Source organism: Rhipicephalus microplus, chromosome 3 (genome assembly GCF_043290135.1).
Source record: "Rhipicephalus microplus isolate Deutch F79 chromosome 3, USDA_Rmic, whole genome shotgun sequence".
NCBI lineage: Eukaryota > Metazoa > Arthropoda > Arachnida > Ixodida > Ixodidae > Rhipicephalus > Rhipicephalus microplus.
In genome coordinates this window covers 250,901,894-250,920,431 of record NC_134702.1, presented here as the reverse complement: position 1 = coordinate 250,920,431, position 18,538 = coordinate 250,901,894, and the positions used below count along the sequence as shown (strand labels likewise).

At 52.3% G+C, this 18,538-nt stretch overlaps 1 protein-coding gene across 1 annotated transcript in view; it reads right to left on the bottom strand.

Moving 5' to 3' along the window:
• Positions 1-18,538, bottom strand: part of LOC142803189 (testis-specific serine/threonine-protein kinase 3-like) — a 286,989-nt gene that overhangs the window by 104,699 nt on the left and 163,752 nt on the right. Inside the window, exon 6 of the mRNA XM_075888282.1 lies at positions 360-547. Coding sequence (XP_075744397.1) covers positions 360-547 — 188 coding nt within the window. The remainder of the gene's footprint in view (positions 1-359; positions 548-18,538) is intronic.

Genomic DNA, 18,538 nt, shown 5'->3' with positions numbered 1-18,538 from the left:
TCCACTGTAACATGCAGTTACGGCGCCAATTTCTGTTTCGTGACGTACTACGTCAACGCATTGCGGTGCGCGAGACATTTAGAAAGCGTCCAGTAAAACGTAAACAATGTCATAATGAAGGTAAAGCATCAGTAGAGATCACTAATAGAAATACTTGGCACATTTCTCTCCCTTTTTACAAAATATTAGCTACACAGCATTATACTATAGGTGAGCTGCGTAGAAGAACTTTTTTCCCAACTCGACAATGTTACTTTTGTGAGTACAATAGTATGAAGTTACGCCCGTAGGAAAATTATTCGGTCACACCACTGCATCACCTTTGGAAAACGAACTGTACGGGTCATCTGGAGGCGCACCTGCCGGAGTAGGCCATTGCTCTCGTACGGCAGCAGACCCGTCACCATCACGTAGAGGATTACGCCTAGTGACCAAACGTCGGCTAGCTTGGGCAGATAGCAAATGCCCTGCAGAATCTCGGGTGCCGCATATGCTTCGCTGCCGCAGAACGTCTCGCTAAGCTCCTTGTGCTTGGTGTGCTCGTCGGCTGCAAAATAAATAAAAAAATGATTGCGTTCATTTTGTCTTTTCTTCGAATAAAGCAAGTTCATAACTTTTTCGGCCAAACCTTGTCTTTTTTGTGCTTCTGGCCATGGAATGGTCAGTGAAAAAAATGCCCCCACCTTGCTGAAGGAGATAGTGAGGAAATGCAAATGCATCGTGTAGCGTGCATGGCTGTGTTTCGCACGTGAGAACCCAGCTTTATAGAAGAATAATGCTATATATTTTCAATGCGAATGCATTTCTTAGTCGGGCTATGTCAGGCGTTCGTCGGGATTTATCCACCGACCTATCCCATAGCAACAGCTCCGGGCGCACGCGTCCCTAGCAACCAGAGCCCCCCCCCCCCATGTCACGTTTCAGCGTCAGCAACTGTCAGCAACACCTGCGTGTGCGCACTCTTATGCTCGCCTCTAGCAACTGCAGCCCCCAACTCCTTTACTTGAAGGTGACGTGCCACCGCTAAATTGACACCGCAGCCCCCACCATGCCACGTTTCGGCGTCAGCAACTGTCAGCAACAGCTGCGGGTGCACACTCTTATATTCGCCTCTAGCAACCTGAGCCCCAAACTTCTTGACTTGAAGGTGACGTGCCACCGCTAAAACGACATGTGAGCCCCCGCCATGTCACGTTTCGGCGTCAGCAACTGTCAGCAACAGCTGCGGGTGCGCACTCTTATGCTCGCTTCTAGCAACAGGAGCCCCCAACTCCTTTACTTCAAGGTGACGTGCCACCGCTAAAATGACACCGGAGCCCACACGATGTCACGTTTTGGTGTCAGCAACTGTCAGCAACAGGAGCGGTTGCGCACTCTTCTGCTCACCTCTAGCAACCGACGCCCCCAACTCCTTGACTTGAAGGTGACGTGCTACCACCTCAATGCGGTGCGTTTGAAACACGTTTGTAGTGGTTGTGCTACCAGCGTTTGCGCAGCGTTTGTGTTCATAAGACGCTGACAATATAGGCGTCAGGTGCAATGACTAAAGCCAAGTTCTAGGGACTTAGGAATGACAGGTGCAGTGCTTTGCCGCTCTTTCTCTCACCGCTCGCTCTTTCTCTCTGCACTCGACTTTTTCGTCCGCTTGCGCCTAACTCTAGACGGTTCGCTGGCTGGACGCCACTCAAGAACATCCGGAAATGTATGCTCGACGCCGCTGTGTAACCGTGCATGCTAGCTCCAAGGGCACGAAGCTTCCCCGCTTCATCTTGTACCACAGTGTCGCGGCCTACATGTGCCCATATATGAAGACTATCCCGGCGTGCTCTTTCTATGGCACCATTGCCCATCAACCCTCAGCTTGCCCGGGACCTACTTCCAGTCGCTGTATCTGCCCTCGCACTCAACTCCAAGTGATTCCGGGATGCCTCGCTCAATGTGAATTCAACCATACATGCCTCTTTTGCTCCAGCCCATGGGTCATAAGGGATGCCCAGGGAAGTGTCGGAAATTTAAACTACCATAGACCCCAAAGCGGACTGCACCCCCTTCAGCAGGCCCGCCAGCAGCTACCTAAGCCAAGCTCGACTCACGTCTCATTGATACGCCGACCCCACCACCGGCCCCCTTCATGCCCTACATGCCGCTCCTCGTGGGATCACCTCAGGTAAGTAGCCGGGCAGAGATGGCTGCTCCTCAGCCTTTCTTCTCCTTTTTCCTGTCCATCCGCAGAGCTCTCCACACTGGAAAAACAGAACATTCTTTTTCAGCGGTAAATCGCAGCTCTCACTAAGCTGATCGCATCTCTCGAACTGCAACAGCGAAAATCTGCAGGATCTCCCACAGCTACCCAAATGGTGGAATCCGCCACCCATAACCTTAACGACTCTGCTAAGCCCACCCCGCGTAGACATATCACTCCCCCTACTACGGCGCCCGACTGCTCCTACGATGACACAGGACGTATGACCCATGGCGTAGGGAGCTTTACCCTAAATATACACACCATCAGCAATAGTGGGTAGGCATCCTACAAGGACAAGGTATTTGCCTTCAAAGGTTTTAGTCACCCAGTGAGGTGAGGTGTTGGCTTGCACCATAGCGAGGATAGACTGAGAGCGGACAGCGGCATAGAAAGGCGGTGAATGGGGGGGAGCTTGGTGGCGGCCAACTGCCTTTGCACAAAGCAAAACGGCCAGTGTTCTTACCAGGCTCCGTGCCTTCAATGTTTACGGCCTTTTTCAACTACTTCCCAATTGTTCACACACACACACACACACACACACACACACACACACACACACACACACACACACACACACACACACACACACACACACACACACACACACACACACACACACAAACACACTCTCAAAGAAACATGGGCTTGACCGGACCCGTAGTGCGGATAGCATGCAAAGCAGATACTTTGGTAGCTAAAAGTCAAAGTAAATACGCCTGCTCATTTTATTGGCATTTTGATTTCGCGGTCAATAATACCGTCATTTTTTCGCGTGGAATGGCCTTGAACGAGAGCACGGTTAGGGCAGCGAGTACGTTTTTCTTTCTCCGCTAGCGGAGTTTCACTACAGAGGGCGCTTCAGGGCTGAGCCCAGTTTGATTATGCAGTCGTGATTATGTCAGCGGCCACCCGGGAATGGTTGGAGCGGCGAGAGCGGGAAGTAGGACGCATCGCTCTGGGCTGTCATGGCATGGTGGCGAACGAGGCGGTCCAGGGGGACATCGGCTGGTCGAGCTTCGAAGCGCTTGAGGCGGCCAGCAAACTGACGGTCCACTGCCGCCTGATGTACATGGCCCGTGAGAGGTGGTCTCGACGAGTTTTTGACTACCTCATGGCGACATGTATGCGCACCAAGTGGGTACGACGAGTGTACCAACTTGAGAAAAAGTTCGGGCTTTTCCAGGCGCCACTGGCGGCCGAAAATCAACGGGGGTGCACTAAGGAAATTCGCCAACGTATTAAGGAGGCCGAGGGCGAGAAGTAGAGGCAGGCACAAGTGAACAAGTCAAGTCTCCTCTTCTACCGCCAGCACAAGGACACCATTGCTCCAGTCCCACTTTACGACAATGGCCTTGGAAGTGTGCTGTTGTTTGAGGCGAGAGCAGGGGCCCTGCGTACTCTCGTCCAAAAGCAAGCTTATGATGGTGAACTCGTGAGTGTGGTGAGTCGCGCGTGTGGTGGGGCTGACGAGACCATCACACACATCGTGACTGAGTGCCCGCAACTGAGCCTATCCAGTCCGAACACAGATCTCGCTGCCGCACTGGGTTTTGTGGACACAGGTGATGTGGTGGACTACGCCGCAGTGAGGCGCAGCAAAACTCGCCTAGAACAATGGAGGAAAATAACTCTCTGGGGACTTCGGGAGGGTTCTTAACTCCGCAACCCGCCCAGTCTGTATTTTATTTTCTTATTTTCTTTGTATTTTTTTACTATCGGCTAGGGTGCCAAAGTGTGCCCGCCCGTTACAAAGGGAATGGCCTCATTACCATCATCATCATCATCATCATCATCATCACCAGTTGCGTGACGTTTTCAGGATGCCCAAGCAAGCGCAGTTACGACTGCTCAAGAATTCATGCTCCGTGACCCGAGCCCTAGACTAAGAACTTCATGCTTTATTGTACTGCTCGTGCTAACGCCCTCTTCCGTCTTTCTCTTCCATGTTGCCACGTTCCATTTCTCAAGTTTTGTTATCGCTCCGAAACACTACACAATTCTCAGCGCATAACACGCGTGCAGTTTTCGAGAAGCTTCCAGACTTTAGTAGAACATTTCGATAAGATCCCGCCCCCTCTGCGAACTGTACAAATTATTTTGGAACCTACGCCACCGCCAGCGATGACGCTTGAACATTCGATGGCAAGAGTATAAATGCCGACGCACTTCGCCGTTTGTGAAAAGTTGATCGACGGCCGACGCCCCGTTCGCCGCTTACCTGGAGCCGGGATTCCCACGGCCAGGCACACTGCCAGTCGTCGACTCCATCTCATCGAGCATCAAGCGAACCCCTGGACAACCCCCCGGCTCTGTCCAGGCCTTCATCGTGAGCCAACGCCCGGGCACCACAGCGCAAGCCGTGGAAGACAGGGCCAGGACGGAAGTGTGATGGCTTTCGCAGCGCCACCGCCGAAAGCTCATTGCTTTAACTTCAATGTTCTAGAGGGGAGCACCGTCGACGACATCATAGATGCCCTCGAAGCAGTAACCGGCCCAGCCAGTATCAAGTCCCTCCAGCATATGGGAGGTGCAAAGTTCGGCGCCGCAGCCGCAAAGGTCCATGCAGCCACCAAGCTGAAGAGCCGGGGTGCCATTCTCTTGAATGGCGAATCAGTTACACTAGTCAGCATAGGTCCTGAAATAGTCCACGTCACAGTCTTCCGGGTACCGCTGTGGGTAGGTGACGCAGCCCTAGCGACTGTTCTCTCCGCCTACGGCAACGTGCAACATATCCATGGGCTGCCCTGGGGTTGGCACAGGTGTTCATGTGGCGCGAGTGGAAATGACAAGTCAAATACTGAAATTTCCGACAGTCCAAGGCTACAATGTCAAGTGTGACTACCGGGGTGTCAAGAAAGTGGGCTCTCAGTGCAGGAATACTGGCCATATCGCCAAAGTTTGTGCCACGCCCCGTTGCACGCGCTGCAACGTGTTTGGACATGCCCCATAGGGATGCGCAGAACCGTGCCGCAAGTGCTCGGGCAGCCATGCAACAGCTGACTGCGTACGTCCGAAGACCTTCGCAGCGGCTGCAGCAGCGGCAACCGAAGAACACGCGTTCACCGACCTCACGCCCGCATCGCAAGATGATTATCCGGCGCTCGAGCCTGCGAGCGACACTGACACAAGCGACACTGACGCCCATGCTGAACCACAAAACGCAGAAGACCTGCCTCCCCTGTCTGAGAAAGCCTCGTTAACCCTTCACGCCCCGTCCGAGACCAGCGACTTTCCGCCGGACGCCTATGAACAACACTGCTCATCCAAAGCCGAAGCCCGAGTGCCCGTACTTAGCAGAAACCACGAGAGCTACAGCTCTGACACATTTGGCACCACCAGTAGCTCCGAGGCGCCGAGAGCTTCGATGGGACGTGGCACTCGAACAACAGGACGTGCAGACGCTCCGGTCATCGGCCCAAACAAGACCACAACGGTGATTATAACACCGGCAACGACGAGTGCCCGCGCCAGCAAGTACTCGGCTCACACCCGCAAACTGAGCCTGTCAAGCCCCATTTACCAGATTACAGGTGCGGCCGCTGGTGCGAGTGTCGGCGCCAGCACCATGGAAATAGACCTTCCAGCCACCAAACGAGCCCACCCACCGACCACGGACTCTGAGGGCTCTACTAACAGTAGTAAGCCCCAAAAATTCGCTAATGCTCTGACGACGTCAGAGCATTTCTCTCTTTAGTCATGTTCATTCGTTGAGCGCTCGCTCCACCCTCTGCAAGGGGTTTCTTTGAAGTTTGCGCGCACTCTCCCTTTTTCAAAATGGCTACGGTGCATTTTCTTTCCTTAAACGTCAGGGGTTTCAGACGCCAAGATCAGCAGAGAGAAGTCATGCACTTCGCAAGGTCACATCATGTCGACATCCTCTTCTTACAGGAATGTAATTTTAAAACCCTTTTTGATGTGCAATCCTTTTGTTCCCATTTTGTAGTCGAAGCCTTTTTTTCACTGACTGATTCAAAGTTGTGCGGAGTCGGAGTTGTTTTCTTGATACCAGCGTTATGCCGAAGAGCACACTGTGTTTATGGTTTCGACAGCCGCACACTAGCAGTTGACTTTGACCTCCACGGCAGACGAGCAAGGGCGCTCGTAATATATGCCCCAGCTCAAAGTGGGGGCATGGTCGATTTTTTCAATTCACTCGACTCATTTATGTTTGACAGCTACCCTACTTTCTTAGTAGGGGATTTTAACTGTGTTGAGGACATCGACAGGTATGCGCGCGGACGCAGAGAAAGCAGACAATATAGCGGAATTAGCGCATTGCGACAACTCATCCGCAATTTCCAGCTCAGGGATGCGTGGGTCGACACTCACGGAAATGACTTCGTTGCAACAAGGCAACGGGGTGCCAACATGACCCGGATAGACCACTTCTATTTTCCAGAAGTGCTAGCCACACATGTCCTTAGTTGCGGGGTCCTACGTTTCCCACCGGACGTTTCATGCATTACAGACCACTTTCCTGTGTCTGTAAAACTTTTGTTTGAACAATCCACTACATTTAGAAACCATTGGAAAATGGACACCACACTCGTGCACAACCCGGAAAGCATAGCATTACTGCGCAATGCACTAGAGCAAGCATGCAAAATGCCGCCTGAACCGCGTACCTGGGACGCATTAAAACACAGTTGGCGCGCCGAGCTTTTCAAAGCGGGGCGCGAAAGGAAAGCGCTCCTGACGACAGAGATAAACGACACGCTACGAAAAGCGCGCATGGTACGCAGAGGCGAGACGCTGACATTCGCAATGCATGACTATCTCGGTCAGTTAAAGGCGTGGTACGAACTTCTGCTACGTCTTAGTTAGCGCACGGCTGCGCAGTCTTTTATCAACGGATGACCAGTTTCAGATCCAGCTGTTCTTCGAAGTGTTCGCAACGGCTCCTTGGGTGAGCAAATGCGTGTCCCTTTCGTTCAGTTGCTGAACGGCGAACAGTCGACACGAGCAGAAGACATAATGAGGGTCTTTGAAACACATTTTTCAAAACTTTTCAGGGCGGAGAACGCAAACGACGTGAACTATACCACCATAGTTAATGAGTTTTTGCAAGGGATTTTCCCGCGTACCGGAGGAGCTCCGCGATGGTCTGTGCAGCCCAGTGACGCTGGATGAATTACGCATCGTGCTTCAGCGCATGAACACAACCGCCACCGTCGGCCCTGACAGGATACCTTTTAGTTTCTACAAAACCTTCCTTGAAACAATTCAAGACCACCATTTGACAATGCTAAATTGGCTTCTTGCGGACGGAATCAGACCAAATACGCTTCGTGAGAGTAGATTTATACTCTTGCTTAAAAGCGAGGGAGAGCCGTCTGACCCAAGGGCGTGGAGGCCCATATCCCTACTTAACTCGGATTATAAGGCATCGACAGCCCTCCTTGCAAACCGCATCACAAGCATTCTACTGGAAATAGTAAGCGACATACAAACATGTTGTGTCCCAGGTCGTACGATCTATTCCTCGCTTGCGCTGACTCTCGATTTATTCACGTACGCTACAAGAACACAAATATCCGGCATTTTTGTTTCCTTGGATCAGGACAAAGCTTTTCATCGCGTAGAATGGAACTACCTCTTCGCTGTGCTTGAGTGTTATGGCTTCCCAGCACATTTACCCTACACCCTCCGCTTACTATACACAGACGTAGACACGTCATTAGTAGTGAATTGCTATACATCTGAACCTATTGCAGTAAGTAGGGGCATTCGACAAGGCTGTCCCCTCTCCGCAATTCTCTTTGTATTATGCATAGATCTATTATTGAAACAAATCCAGAAATGCACTTTGATACGCGGTTTCCCTCTTCCAGGCTTGGGCGAAGTGAAAGTAGCGGCATACGCCGATGACATCTCGTTATTTATTCGTAACATAGATAGCTACAGAGCCTTTCTGTGAATATTCAACACGTATAGTTACCTGCCGGGAGCACGTCTTAATACCGGAAAGAGCAAGGCATTGTGCTTTGGGATGCAGAGTGAAGAGTTCCCTGATGGCGTCCAAATCGTCCAAGGCGTTGAAGTGTTAGGTGTAACTTTCCTTTCGACTGGTGAGGTAGCCCGCACCACATGGAAAGAAATCCAACACAAAGTGGACAGACGCATTGAAGTTGCCAGAACATTTCAACTACCCTTTACTGAGAGAGTTTACCTAATTAAATCCAGCATAACAGCGCCACAGCTTTATGTAGCCAGAATTGCCCGACCACCTCGACGGCTTTTGCTGAGGGTGGCTACTGCGTGCGGCTCCTTTTTCTGGGATGGCCACGCCGAAGCTGTTGCCAGAGCCTTGGTCCGCCTACCAGAAACTGGGGAGGGCTCAGTGTACCCAACCTTGATGTAATGTGCCGCATGTTGGCTCTCAAAAACACCTGGGCACTCTTAGAGAACTCATCGTATCGAGGCAGGCAACTTGTAGTGTATCTGCTAGGAACATCTAGAAGACTTTTTGGTTTAGCAAACGACACGGGACCAGCTGCTGAGCAGCCACCAGCGTATTACACACATGTTATAAAATCTTTGCAACAATGGCGAAACAATTTTCCAGTTCAAGAACTTATGGAAATGTCCCCCACCGACATGAGCGAAATACTAGCATTCAAAAGCCTATCTGAAGAACAACGCCGGCAATTCCGGGCGAAACGACGCCGGACTCTTACAAACACGTCTCTCTCCTCCAAGGTCCGTGACCTAAACTGGCTCAGGGAATGGGGGGCTTTACCAACGGCCGACCGCCTTGCGGCGTGAGGCGTGGCGCCCTCCGCAACATACCCGCAATGCGGTCGCGTCGAAACACTAAACCATGTCTTCCATGAATGCATAGTAGCGCGCACCTTTTGGCGCATGGTTACGAGGATGTTCCAAACAAGTATGCAGTGGAAGTCTAGCCACAGGAATAAATTTGTCGTATTCTTAATAGCTATTCGAGCCTTGATCTTATGCAAACAAAGGGGACTGGCCTGCCTGAGGGGACGGCTCCAGAGAGCCATGTTTCCCCTACTACATCGGCAAAGAAACATAATGCTTATGCATCTTAACGCAGAACTAGTCATGCTGGGAGAGGAGGCTTTCCTCCGACGGTGATCTACGCGATTTATTATCGTAAAAAACAACAGAATGCCCATGCCTTTCCTCCCCTATTAAGGAGGTGGGCTACAGCTTGTACCACTGTGACATTACAATGTGTATTTTTCTTTTTCTTCTTTAGAAACATGTCTTTTTGTGCAATATTGTTCTTGAGCACGAGAGCAAATTGTCCTCACAGGTGAATGCAAAATATCACGCAACACTGTGAATGACCTCCCCTTGTTTGTTGATATAGCCTTACTCTTTCTCTAAGTGTAATCATTTCGATGTCGTGAATGTCCTGTCTTTGTTGTACAATTTTTGTATTGTATGTCACTGCATACGCTATAAGTTCTTTCGCTGTATATAACAGCTTTCATTGTACATACGCAATGTTCAACATTGTCCATTTTTATGTGTGCACATAAGCTGTGTAAGATATATCCGGAAATAAAATTCTTTTAAACGCTTAACGCCTCTTAACGGCTAAAATGAAAGTCCGAGCTAGCCTTTTTTTGTTCGGCCTGGTGTCCCGTCACGCCGACGCTGACCCCAGGGAGCATAATCAAGAGGAAGAAAAACTGCATGCTTCAGCGTATTCCCGCGCGGGGCACCGAAGGCAGTGGTCCCTCGTTATCCAGCCGGTGACCCCCCCCCCCCCTGCAGCAAGGAGCAGAGGATGAGTCTGGGAGTGACCCTCTCTCACGCATCCACCTCGCCGCTACCCCAGCAGCTACCGGGAACACCCACCTGATTAAGGCCAAGAGCCATGTCAACGAGTGCGCAGCAACAGCTGCGCGTCACCAGTTCCACCAGACACGCCCCCGGCCGTGCTGCCGGCGCGATGGCATGATTGCGCCCACCATAATGGCGTCTGTTTTCGCACCCCCGGTGAGGGAAAACTGTTTCTTATTTAACGTTCCGGAAGGAGACGCTTCCATAGATGAGCCTATAGATGCTATAGAATTTACGGCAGGTGATGATAGTGTGCTGGTCCTCCAGCACATGGGAGGCTACAGATTTTTTATCTTTACGCGGAACGCTAGCCAGGCAACTAAACTCATGGTAGCAGAGGGCTTCACCGTTCATGGCACGAAGGTGCGAGTGGAAGCAGTAGGGCCGCCTGTCACATATGTAAACGTCTACCGCTTGCCGGCGTATGTACCGGATGAAGCAATAACCTCGGTTATGCAACAATTTGGTAAAGTTAAGAGCGTGACGTTCGCCACAGTACCGACCCGGTGCACTAAACTGAATGGAGTTCGGGTAGTGAAGATAGAAATGAGCAAGCCGGCTCCTAACTTCACCTCGATTCAGGACCATAAAGTAATGCTGGAATACCGCGGCATGCGACGCGTGTGCGTACGTTGCCAGGGTGAGGGGCCCATGACCACCACATGCACCTCTCCTTATTGTAAGCAGTGCATCGCTTTTAGCCATAGCACGGAAGGGTGTGAAGAAGCGTGCAAGCGATGTGGTGGGCGACACGGCACGTGCGAGTGCTTTCGGCCCCGCTCGTACGTGGCTGCCGCGCGTGGTTTCCCACCAGTTCATGATGAACCAGCAAACGACGACCATAACGGTCACCCTGTGACCTCGCGCAGCACGGAACAGACGACGGGACTCCAGGTCCTTAAACCCAGATCTCTGGCGGCTACCACCAGCAGAACACCCAACTTCTGGGAGAACGCTGCAGAACACGAGTGGGTCGATGAGCACGCCACACTACCAGAATCCTAGCCCCTGACGAATGCTGGGGAAAACGGAAGTGAGTCGAGCCTTGATGGCACCGATATGGAGCAGGTGGTGAGCAGTAGCCCTGAAACCAGCTCCGCCGCGACTTCGAAAGAGTCATAGGAGGTCTCGTTGTCGAAGGGCGAGGAGCAAAAAGTACCAGACCATGAGACTGGTGAGGAGTTGGCGGAACTGCTCATTGACGAGGCACACTTCCCGCCTTTGGACGTCAGCAACGCCCCACCTCGTGATACCGGCATTACGCATAGAGTTGGTAGCGACCATGCCAGGACACCTAACCCGTTGCAGCCGGTAGTTGACCCCAGACCGGCAGACACGACACCGCCAGCAGGCCCCGCTAACGAGGCCGACAAAGGCTTTTCTACGAACCCGACGCAGCCCGCTCGCGGGCGCAGTGACCGCTCGCGCTCACGCTCGCCTCAGGCGCAGAACAGGCCAGAGGATTCGGGACAGGTCATACCTCAGGGCTCCGACAATATACATCGCCGACAGACCCCTATGATATCGAGTAGCGACAGCGATGCCCCTCCCCGAGCAAAGTCCCAAAGACTAGCTAGAACCCTACATGGGAGAGGGGAATCGCCTGGAAGAGAGGCCGGCGGTAGACCCTGACGCGTCAAGAAGTCTAATGCACACCTTAGCGCAAGCGCGCTTGAGGCGCCCCCTCCTCACCTTCCCTCGAAGCAGAAGCCCGAGATCATTTTTATGCGCAACCTAGCGCAGGTTAACCTTCGACGCACCCCCTTCTGCCCCAGGCAACAGTTTGAAACGAAGCGACATGGCGCTCCGAGTTGCTAAATGGAACGTCCGTGGGTTCCGTGATAAGATAAAGCAGCGCGAGCTTCTACCGGTGGCCCAAGCACTTGAGAGTGACATCATCTTTATTCAGGAGACCAACTCCAGGTCCCCACTCAATGCCGCTGTCTTTAAAAGAGAATGCCAAGTCGAAGCTTTTTTCCCTGATGAGTGCCAGATCATGCGGTGTTGGCGCCATCTTTATCTCGGGAAGATTCCGTCACAAGGTTCACTGTATCTTTGGGGAGGATGGGCGCTCCCTGATGCTCGACGTCTACATAGACGGCAGGAGGGTCCGGATTCGTGTCTATTTACGCACCAGTCACGTGAACGGACACGATTGCCTCCTTCAGAGGGCTGCACGACAACCTGCAGGAACAACTACCCCACGTTCTGTTAGGCGATTTTAACGGTGTGGCGCACTCGACACGGGACATCAGTGGCCCGGGCCGAGGGAGGTCTACTTCAAATGCTAAGGAATTAGTCAGAATCCTGTGTCATCTCAGGCTCACGGATGCTTGGGTACACCTTCATGACAATCTTTTTGTACCGACCCGTGTATGCAGGACCACCGCGAGCAGGATCGACAGGAGGTATGTTCCAGACTTCCTGCTACATTCAGTGGTGTCATGCGAAACAGCAACCCTATCCTCCATGGTAGAAAGAAAGACGGATCATGCCCCGATCGTGTTGACAGTCAAAGGGACAGCCGGACCTCGTCACGACGACTCAGCATGGCGACTTGACCCCACTCTGTTACAGGACAAAACCAGCCCGCAATATATCAGTTTCTTCCTGGCAAAGTCAGCGCAGAAAGCCCCTTCTATAACACCAGATGCCTGGGAGAGCTTGAAAAAAGAGTGGAAGGGGTTCCTGCAGATCGAACAAAGGAACAGAAAGCGCCACCTGACAGCACAAATGGCCGAAGTGATACGCAGAATGCGAATCGTTAAAGGCGCAGAGACCCTTACCTCCAGCCCAAGGGACTACTTGGCATCTCTTAGTGACGTCCCCGCAAACACGGACTGAACACCGCTCCTTTCAAGATGTCTACGCTCATTTCTCAAACCCATGCATAAAAAAAAGCAAAAGAAAACCTTCGGTGTAACGAATGGGCGTTCCGGAGTGGAGTACCGGAAGCATTATTTTTACTAATCTCGCGGGCTCCTTCGCGCAAACACGAGGACCGGGCGGCGCCTTGTCGTCTACAGACCGTGTGAAAGTGTGCGGTGGAGATAATCCGCACGCATCCTTCAGGTTTGTGGCACGGGGGAGCAGCAGAGCACCTTTTGTTGGTTCGGAGAACGCGACGCTGCCACAGCGCCTGTGCCGGGTCCAGTATGACTTTCCGTCAGCCTCCGTGGCTCCAGGGCTCATTACTGCGTTCTGCGCGGATGGCCGCCCGTGGCATTGAATGACGAAGAAGCGGCGGCTACGGAGAATTTCACGGGAGACACCGAGCTGCATGTAAACGTTGAGACTTGGTCTGGACATCGGCTCACCAAGTACCGGTAGCATCGAGACCATTGTTCGCCCGTAATTAAAGTGTCTTCGGACGGCTCGCCCATCACTCTCCCTGAGGCTTGAGTTTGTACATTGTTACTTGCTCGGCTTTGTTTAGGAGAGGGTTTTCTACTGGTGTAGGCCGCGGGGGCGGCCGCCGAAGATTATACACTCCGACTCAGAAGAAAATATGCCGCGTCGATAGTGGCGATTGGTTTGGTGCCCCGGTAGGACGGAGTCGGGTCCTACAAAAAGGGACTACGACGCGATACGGGGGAAGTCAGAGATACGACGCGAAGAGAGTCAGAGATACGATGCGAAGAGAGTCAGAGATACGATGCGAAGAAAGTCAGAGATACGATGCGAAGAGAGTCGGAGATACGTTGCGATGAGCTCGAGGTAGTAGAGACACGGAATGGAAAAGGAAGATAACGGTGTGAAGAGATAGCAATGAGAGTGGATGAGATGATGACTGAGGCAGAGACGATATGACGAGGAATGAAAATTAGAGATGGGAAACGAGGAAGCGAGTTATTGAGGGACGTTATGAAAGAAGATTAAGATGGGAATCGCCGAGAAAGGCAACGAAGACGACGAAGATGGTAAAGACATCCCGGCTGCGGCGGCTGCATTTCCTATGGAGGCGGAAATGTTGTATGCCCGTGTGCTCAGATTTGGGTGCACGTTAAAGAACCCCAGGTGGTCGAAATTTCCGGAGCCCTCCACTACGGCGTCTCTCATAATCATATGGTGGTTTTGGGACGTTAAACCACACATATCAATCAATCAATCAATCGAAGATGGTAAAGACCGACCACATGGACCATTCGTGAGACGAAGTTCACCTCCTCTACTTAAACGAGCTTTGCGGGAAGGGATGCGGGATATTGAGACATTGCGCGGTTTTATTAATTAATGACTTTACCATTTGTGTCGTCGTGTGTTTACTCTGTATCGTTGCACCATTGTATTGTCAAAGTTATTTCCCTTATGTATCCTGCGTCGCACGTCGCGAGTGTGTTAATGGAATGGAATGGAATGAAAAAACTTTATTTTGGTCCTGCAGGACGCGCTTACCGCGTAGCGGGCGTCTCCCACGTAGGGACCGATAGGGAGTTCCTGGCGGCCGCTTCGTGGGCCTGCTGGACAGCCCATTGCTGGTCGGCGAGAAGTGAGCTCCTGAGAGACCTCTCCCACTTGCTTGAGGTAGAGTTGGGAGGAGTTGTTCTACACTCCCAGAGCATGTGTTCGAGTGTCGCTCTGTGTCCACATGATGGGCATGTGTCGCTGGGGTATGCATCGGGATAATAAATGTGAAGCGTGGCAAGGTTTGGGTACGTGTGTGTCTGTAATAGGCGTAGGGTTAATGCCTGCGGTCGGTTAAGTTTCGGATGGGGGGGTGGGAAAATGCGGCGTTCCAAGTAAAAGTGCTTTGTAATTGTATTGTATGTGATTGGTGCATCCCGATTGGTATCCAACCCAGCAAGATGAGGTTGCCCTGTGGCAGCGCGGTCGGTAAGTGCGCGCGCTGCATCATGGGCGATCTCGTTGAGGTTGGATAGGGCACCCGGCACCTGGTCGAGATGGGCGGGGAACCAGATGACAGTGTGGGGCTTCAGGGCACTTGGGTCCACATTGCGCAGGATGCGTAACGCCTGGACGGAGATGACTCCGCGTTCGAAGGCTTTGATGGCCGGCCTGGAGTCGCTGTAGATGAATTCCCGTTCGCTGTCGAGCATAGCTATAGCTATAGCTACTTGCTCCGCTACTTCGGGGTTTCGGGTGAGGATTGTGGCTGAGTTAATAGTCTGCTGCGCGGATGATACCGCGACCGCGGCGAAGGCTGGGCTGTTGCGATAGGCAGCGGCGTCCACGAACGAGACGTTGTCCGCTTCCATATCTATGCGCTTGAGAAAGGCGGTCGCCCGCGCAAGGCGCCTGCCTCTGTTGTATTCGGGGTGTACATTTCGTGGTATGGGAGCGATCGTGATAAGGTCGCGGATTTCACGAGGAATTAGAGTCAACTCTGGGGGGTCCCTGGCCCTCGAGGAGAAGAAGCCGAGCTCGCGCAGAATATGGCGGCCCGCCTTGGTGGTAGTGAGTCGGGTCAATTGCACACGTTCCTGACCTGAGCTTCGGCGACCTCTTCTAGCGTGTTATGTGCGCCAAGCTCGAGGAGTTTGTACGTTGGAGTGGTGATAGGGAGGCCAAGGGCTCGTTTGACTACCTTGCGAATAAGCGCATTGAGTTGATCGCGCTCAGCACGTAGCCACTTGTGTATAGCGGCAACGTAGGTAAAATGGCACAAAACAAACACGTGTACGAGACGCAGCAGGTTGTCTTCTTTTAGGCCATGGTGCCTGTTGGCTACTCTACGAACGAGTCGTATGGCATTCTCAGTCTTACTCCTCAACTTGTGTACTGTTTGGGTGTTGGTTCCGCGGGACTCGATGATCATGCCGAGAACCTTGATGGTGTCTACCCTGGGTATAGTACGACCATCTCTGGTGTGGAGGGTGATATTGCGTTCCGCCGGAGGTTTCCACCCTTTGGGCTTGGCACCCCGGCGTTTCGGCAAATATATCAACAGCTCCGACTTCGCAGGTGAGCACCTGAGACCGGTGTGGTTGAGGTAAGACTCGGTGATGTCGATAGCCTCTTGCAGGGCGGACTCAATGAAGCCATCCGACCCTGTGGAGCACCATATGGTTACATCATCCGCATAGATAGTGTGATTTAGCCTGTCTATTTTTGAAAGTAGTTCCAAAAGCCCGATCATGACGAGGTTGAAGAGGGTGGGTGAGTGGACGGATCCCTGAGGAGTTCCCCGCTGTCCGAGCTCCACTTCTTCCGACACTAGGTCTCCTACGTGGAGGACGGCTCTGCGTCGAGTGAGAAAAGAGAGGAAAAAGTAGTAAATCGATGACCTATGCCGAGGGCTGCGATCGCTTTCAAGATTGACGAGTGCGTTATTGTATCGAAGGTCTTTTTTAAATCGAGACCGAGTATTGCACGAGTGTCCCGAGTGTTTCCGCCATCTAGAATTTGATGCTTTAGGAGTAACATGGCGTCTTGAGTGGATAACCCTGGTCGGAAGCCAATCATGTGGTGCGGGATGTAGTCGTTATCTTCGAGGTATCGACCAACCCTGTTGAGGACGACGTGCTCAGCCACTTTGCCCACGCACGACGTGAGAGATATGGGGCGTAGGTTATCTAGGCTCGGCGCCTTTCCCGGTTTGGGTATGAGAACCGTGTGAGCTAGTTTCCAAGCATCGGGTATCTCACCCTTTTTCCATATCTCGTTGACAGGGTCAGTGAGGTAAGTGACGAAAGAATCGTCCAGGTTGCGTAGGAGCTTGTTGGTGATGCCATCGGGGCCAGGGGCTGTGCGGCCATTGAGCTCATGGAGAGCTCGGCGCACATCTTCAATAGAGAAGTCGGCGTCTAAGTTAGTGTTGTCGCTGCCAGAGTAATCAGGGTGAGGGGTCACAGGGCCCGTGGAGCGGGAGATATTTTTCCACGAGGTTCTTGACAACATCTTCCGGTGACACTGTTCGTTTAGCCTGATGAAGTATCTTCACGATCGAATGGCGCTGATTTGTGCGGGTGTTGGTTTCATTGAGGAGGTGTTTGAGTAAGTTCCACGTTTTGCCATTTCGAACCTGACCATCAATCGAATTACAAATTTCGTCCCAGTGCTGTTTTGAAAGGATGCGGCAGTGATCCATCATGGTCTTGTTCAGCTGAAATATGCGTTTGCGTAACCTCCGATTAAGGCGCTGGCCCTTCCACCGGGCCAATAGAGACTGTTTGGCCTCTAGTAGGTGGGCGAGGCGACTGTCCATCCTTTCGGTTGGAAGGTCTGTGCTGATAGTTTTCGTTGCCTTGTTTACATCAGCTTTGAGCTGGGCCGTCCACGTCTCGAGGCTCGGTGGGGTATCGGGAGGAGGTCGTTCTGCGCGGGCCTTACGAAGGAGGTCCCAGTCGACCCACGTGTACGACTTGGTTTTCCTGCTTACTGTGGGGAGGTGTACAGCCAATATGAAGTGGTCACTACCGAGATCTACCGCGAGGTTGGACCAGCGGGCGTTGGAGATATTCTTGACGAAGCATAGATCCGGCGTAGTATCTCTTTGCGCGGACGTACCAGTGCGAGTGGGGAAGGCCTTGTCCGTAATGAGAATAAGGCCCATGTCATTCGCACTTTTCCAAAGCTCGTTACCTTTGGGTCTATCGTACGTGTAGCCCCAGGCGCTATGCGCAGCGTTAAAATCGCCTGCAATCACTAGCGGGTTAGGCCCCGCGAGACGGACAGCTTTCTGGAACAAGCATGTGAATCTTTGTCTATGGTGGCTGGGACTACTGTATACATTGAGCCTGTATACACTTTGTTGTGATATGTTGCCAGGGAGAATTTCGACCATAACGTGCTCAATTTCGGGCACATTGAGGCTGTGTGCTGTGCAGGTAATCTTGTTAGCGACCAGGGTGGCGATACCGCGTCTTCCCGAGGGGCCGGGCAACCACTGGTATCCGGAAAACGTGTCGGTTGGTACTACAGTCTCTTGTAATAGCATGATGTGAGGTTTGGCTTCGTGGCTACGGAGGTATGGCTGCAGGAAAGCTTTCTTGTGGGTGAAGCTCCTGCAGTTCCATTGCCAGATTCGCAACTCATCAATTGGCCTGGCCATCTTGAAGCATTTAGGAGTTGGCCTGAGCACCCGGCGGGTGCATAAGGGCCGCATGATGCGGTGGACTGGGCACGGCTGTACGTTGCGACAACGGCTTATCCGCGGCAACGGCAGGGGCGACGACGTGATCAAGATATTGCTCCACTTGGCCCAAACGATTACCGTGTACCGCGAGAGTAGACTGCACGAGAGCCATGCTTTCGCCAAGTGTGTTAATCATGTTATTATTTTGTATAGTGGTTGATGTACGCTGGTATACGATGTTTGCACTTAGTAAAAAATTTAATGAATCAGTAAACAGGAACAGGTCGTAGCGTCTCTTACTTCCCGCCCCAGCACGAATCCCTGTATGTAGGAAATGATTGAGACACATTGCCTAGAGGGAAACGGATAGACAGAGGGGTTGAGCGGTCTTCGCTCTCTTTGGTAATCGGTGGCTTAGCGGGGGACTTCTCAAGTGGTGG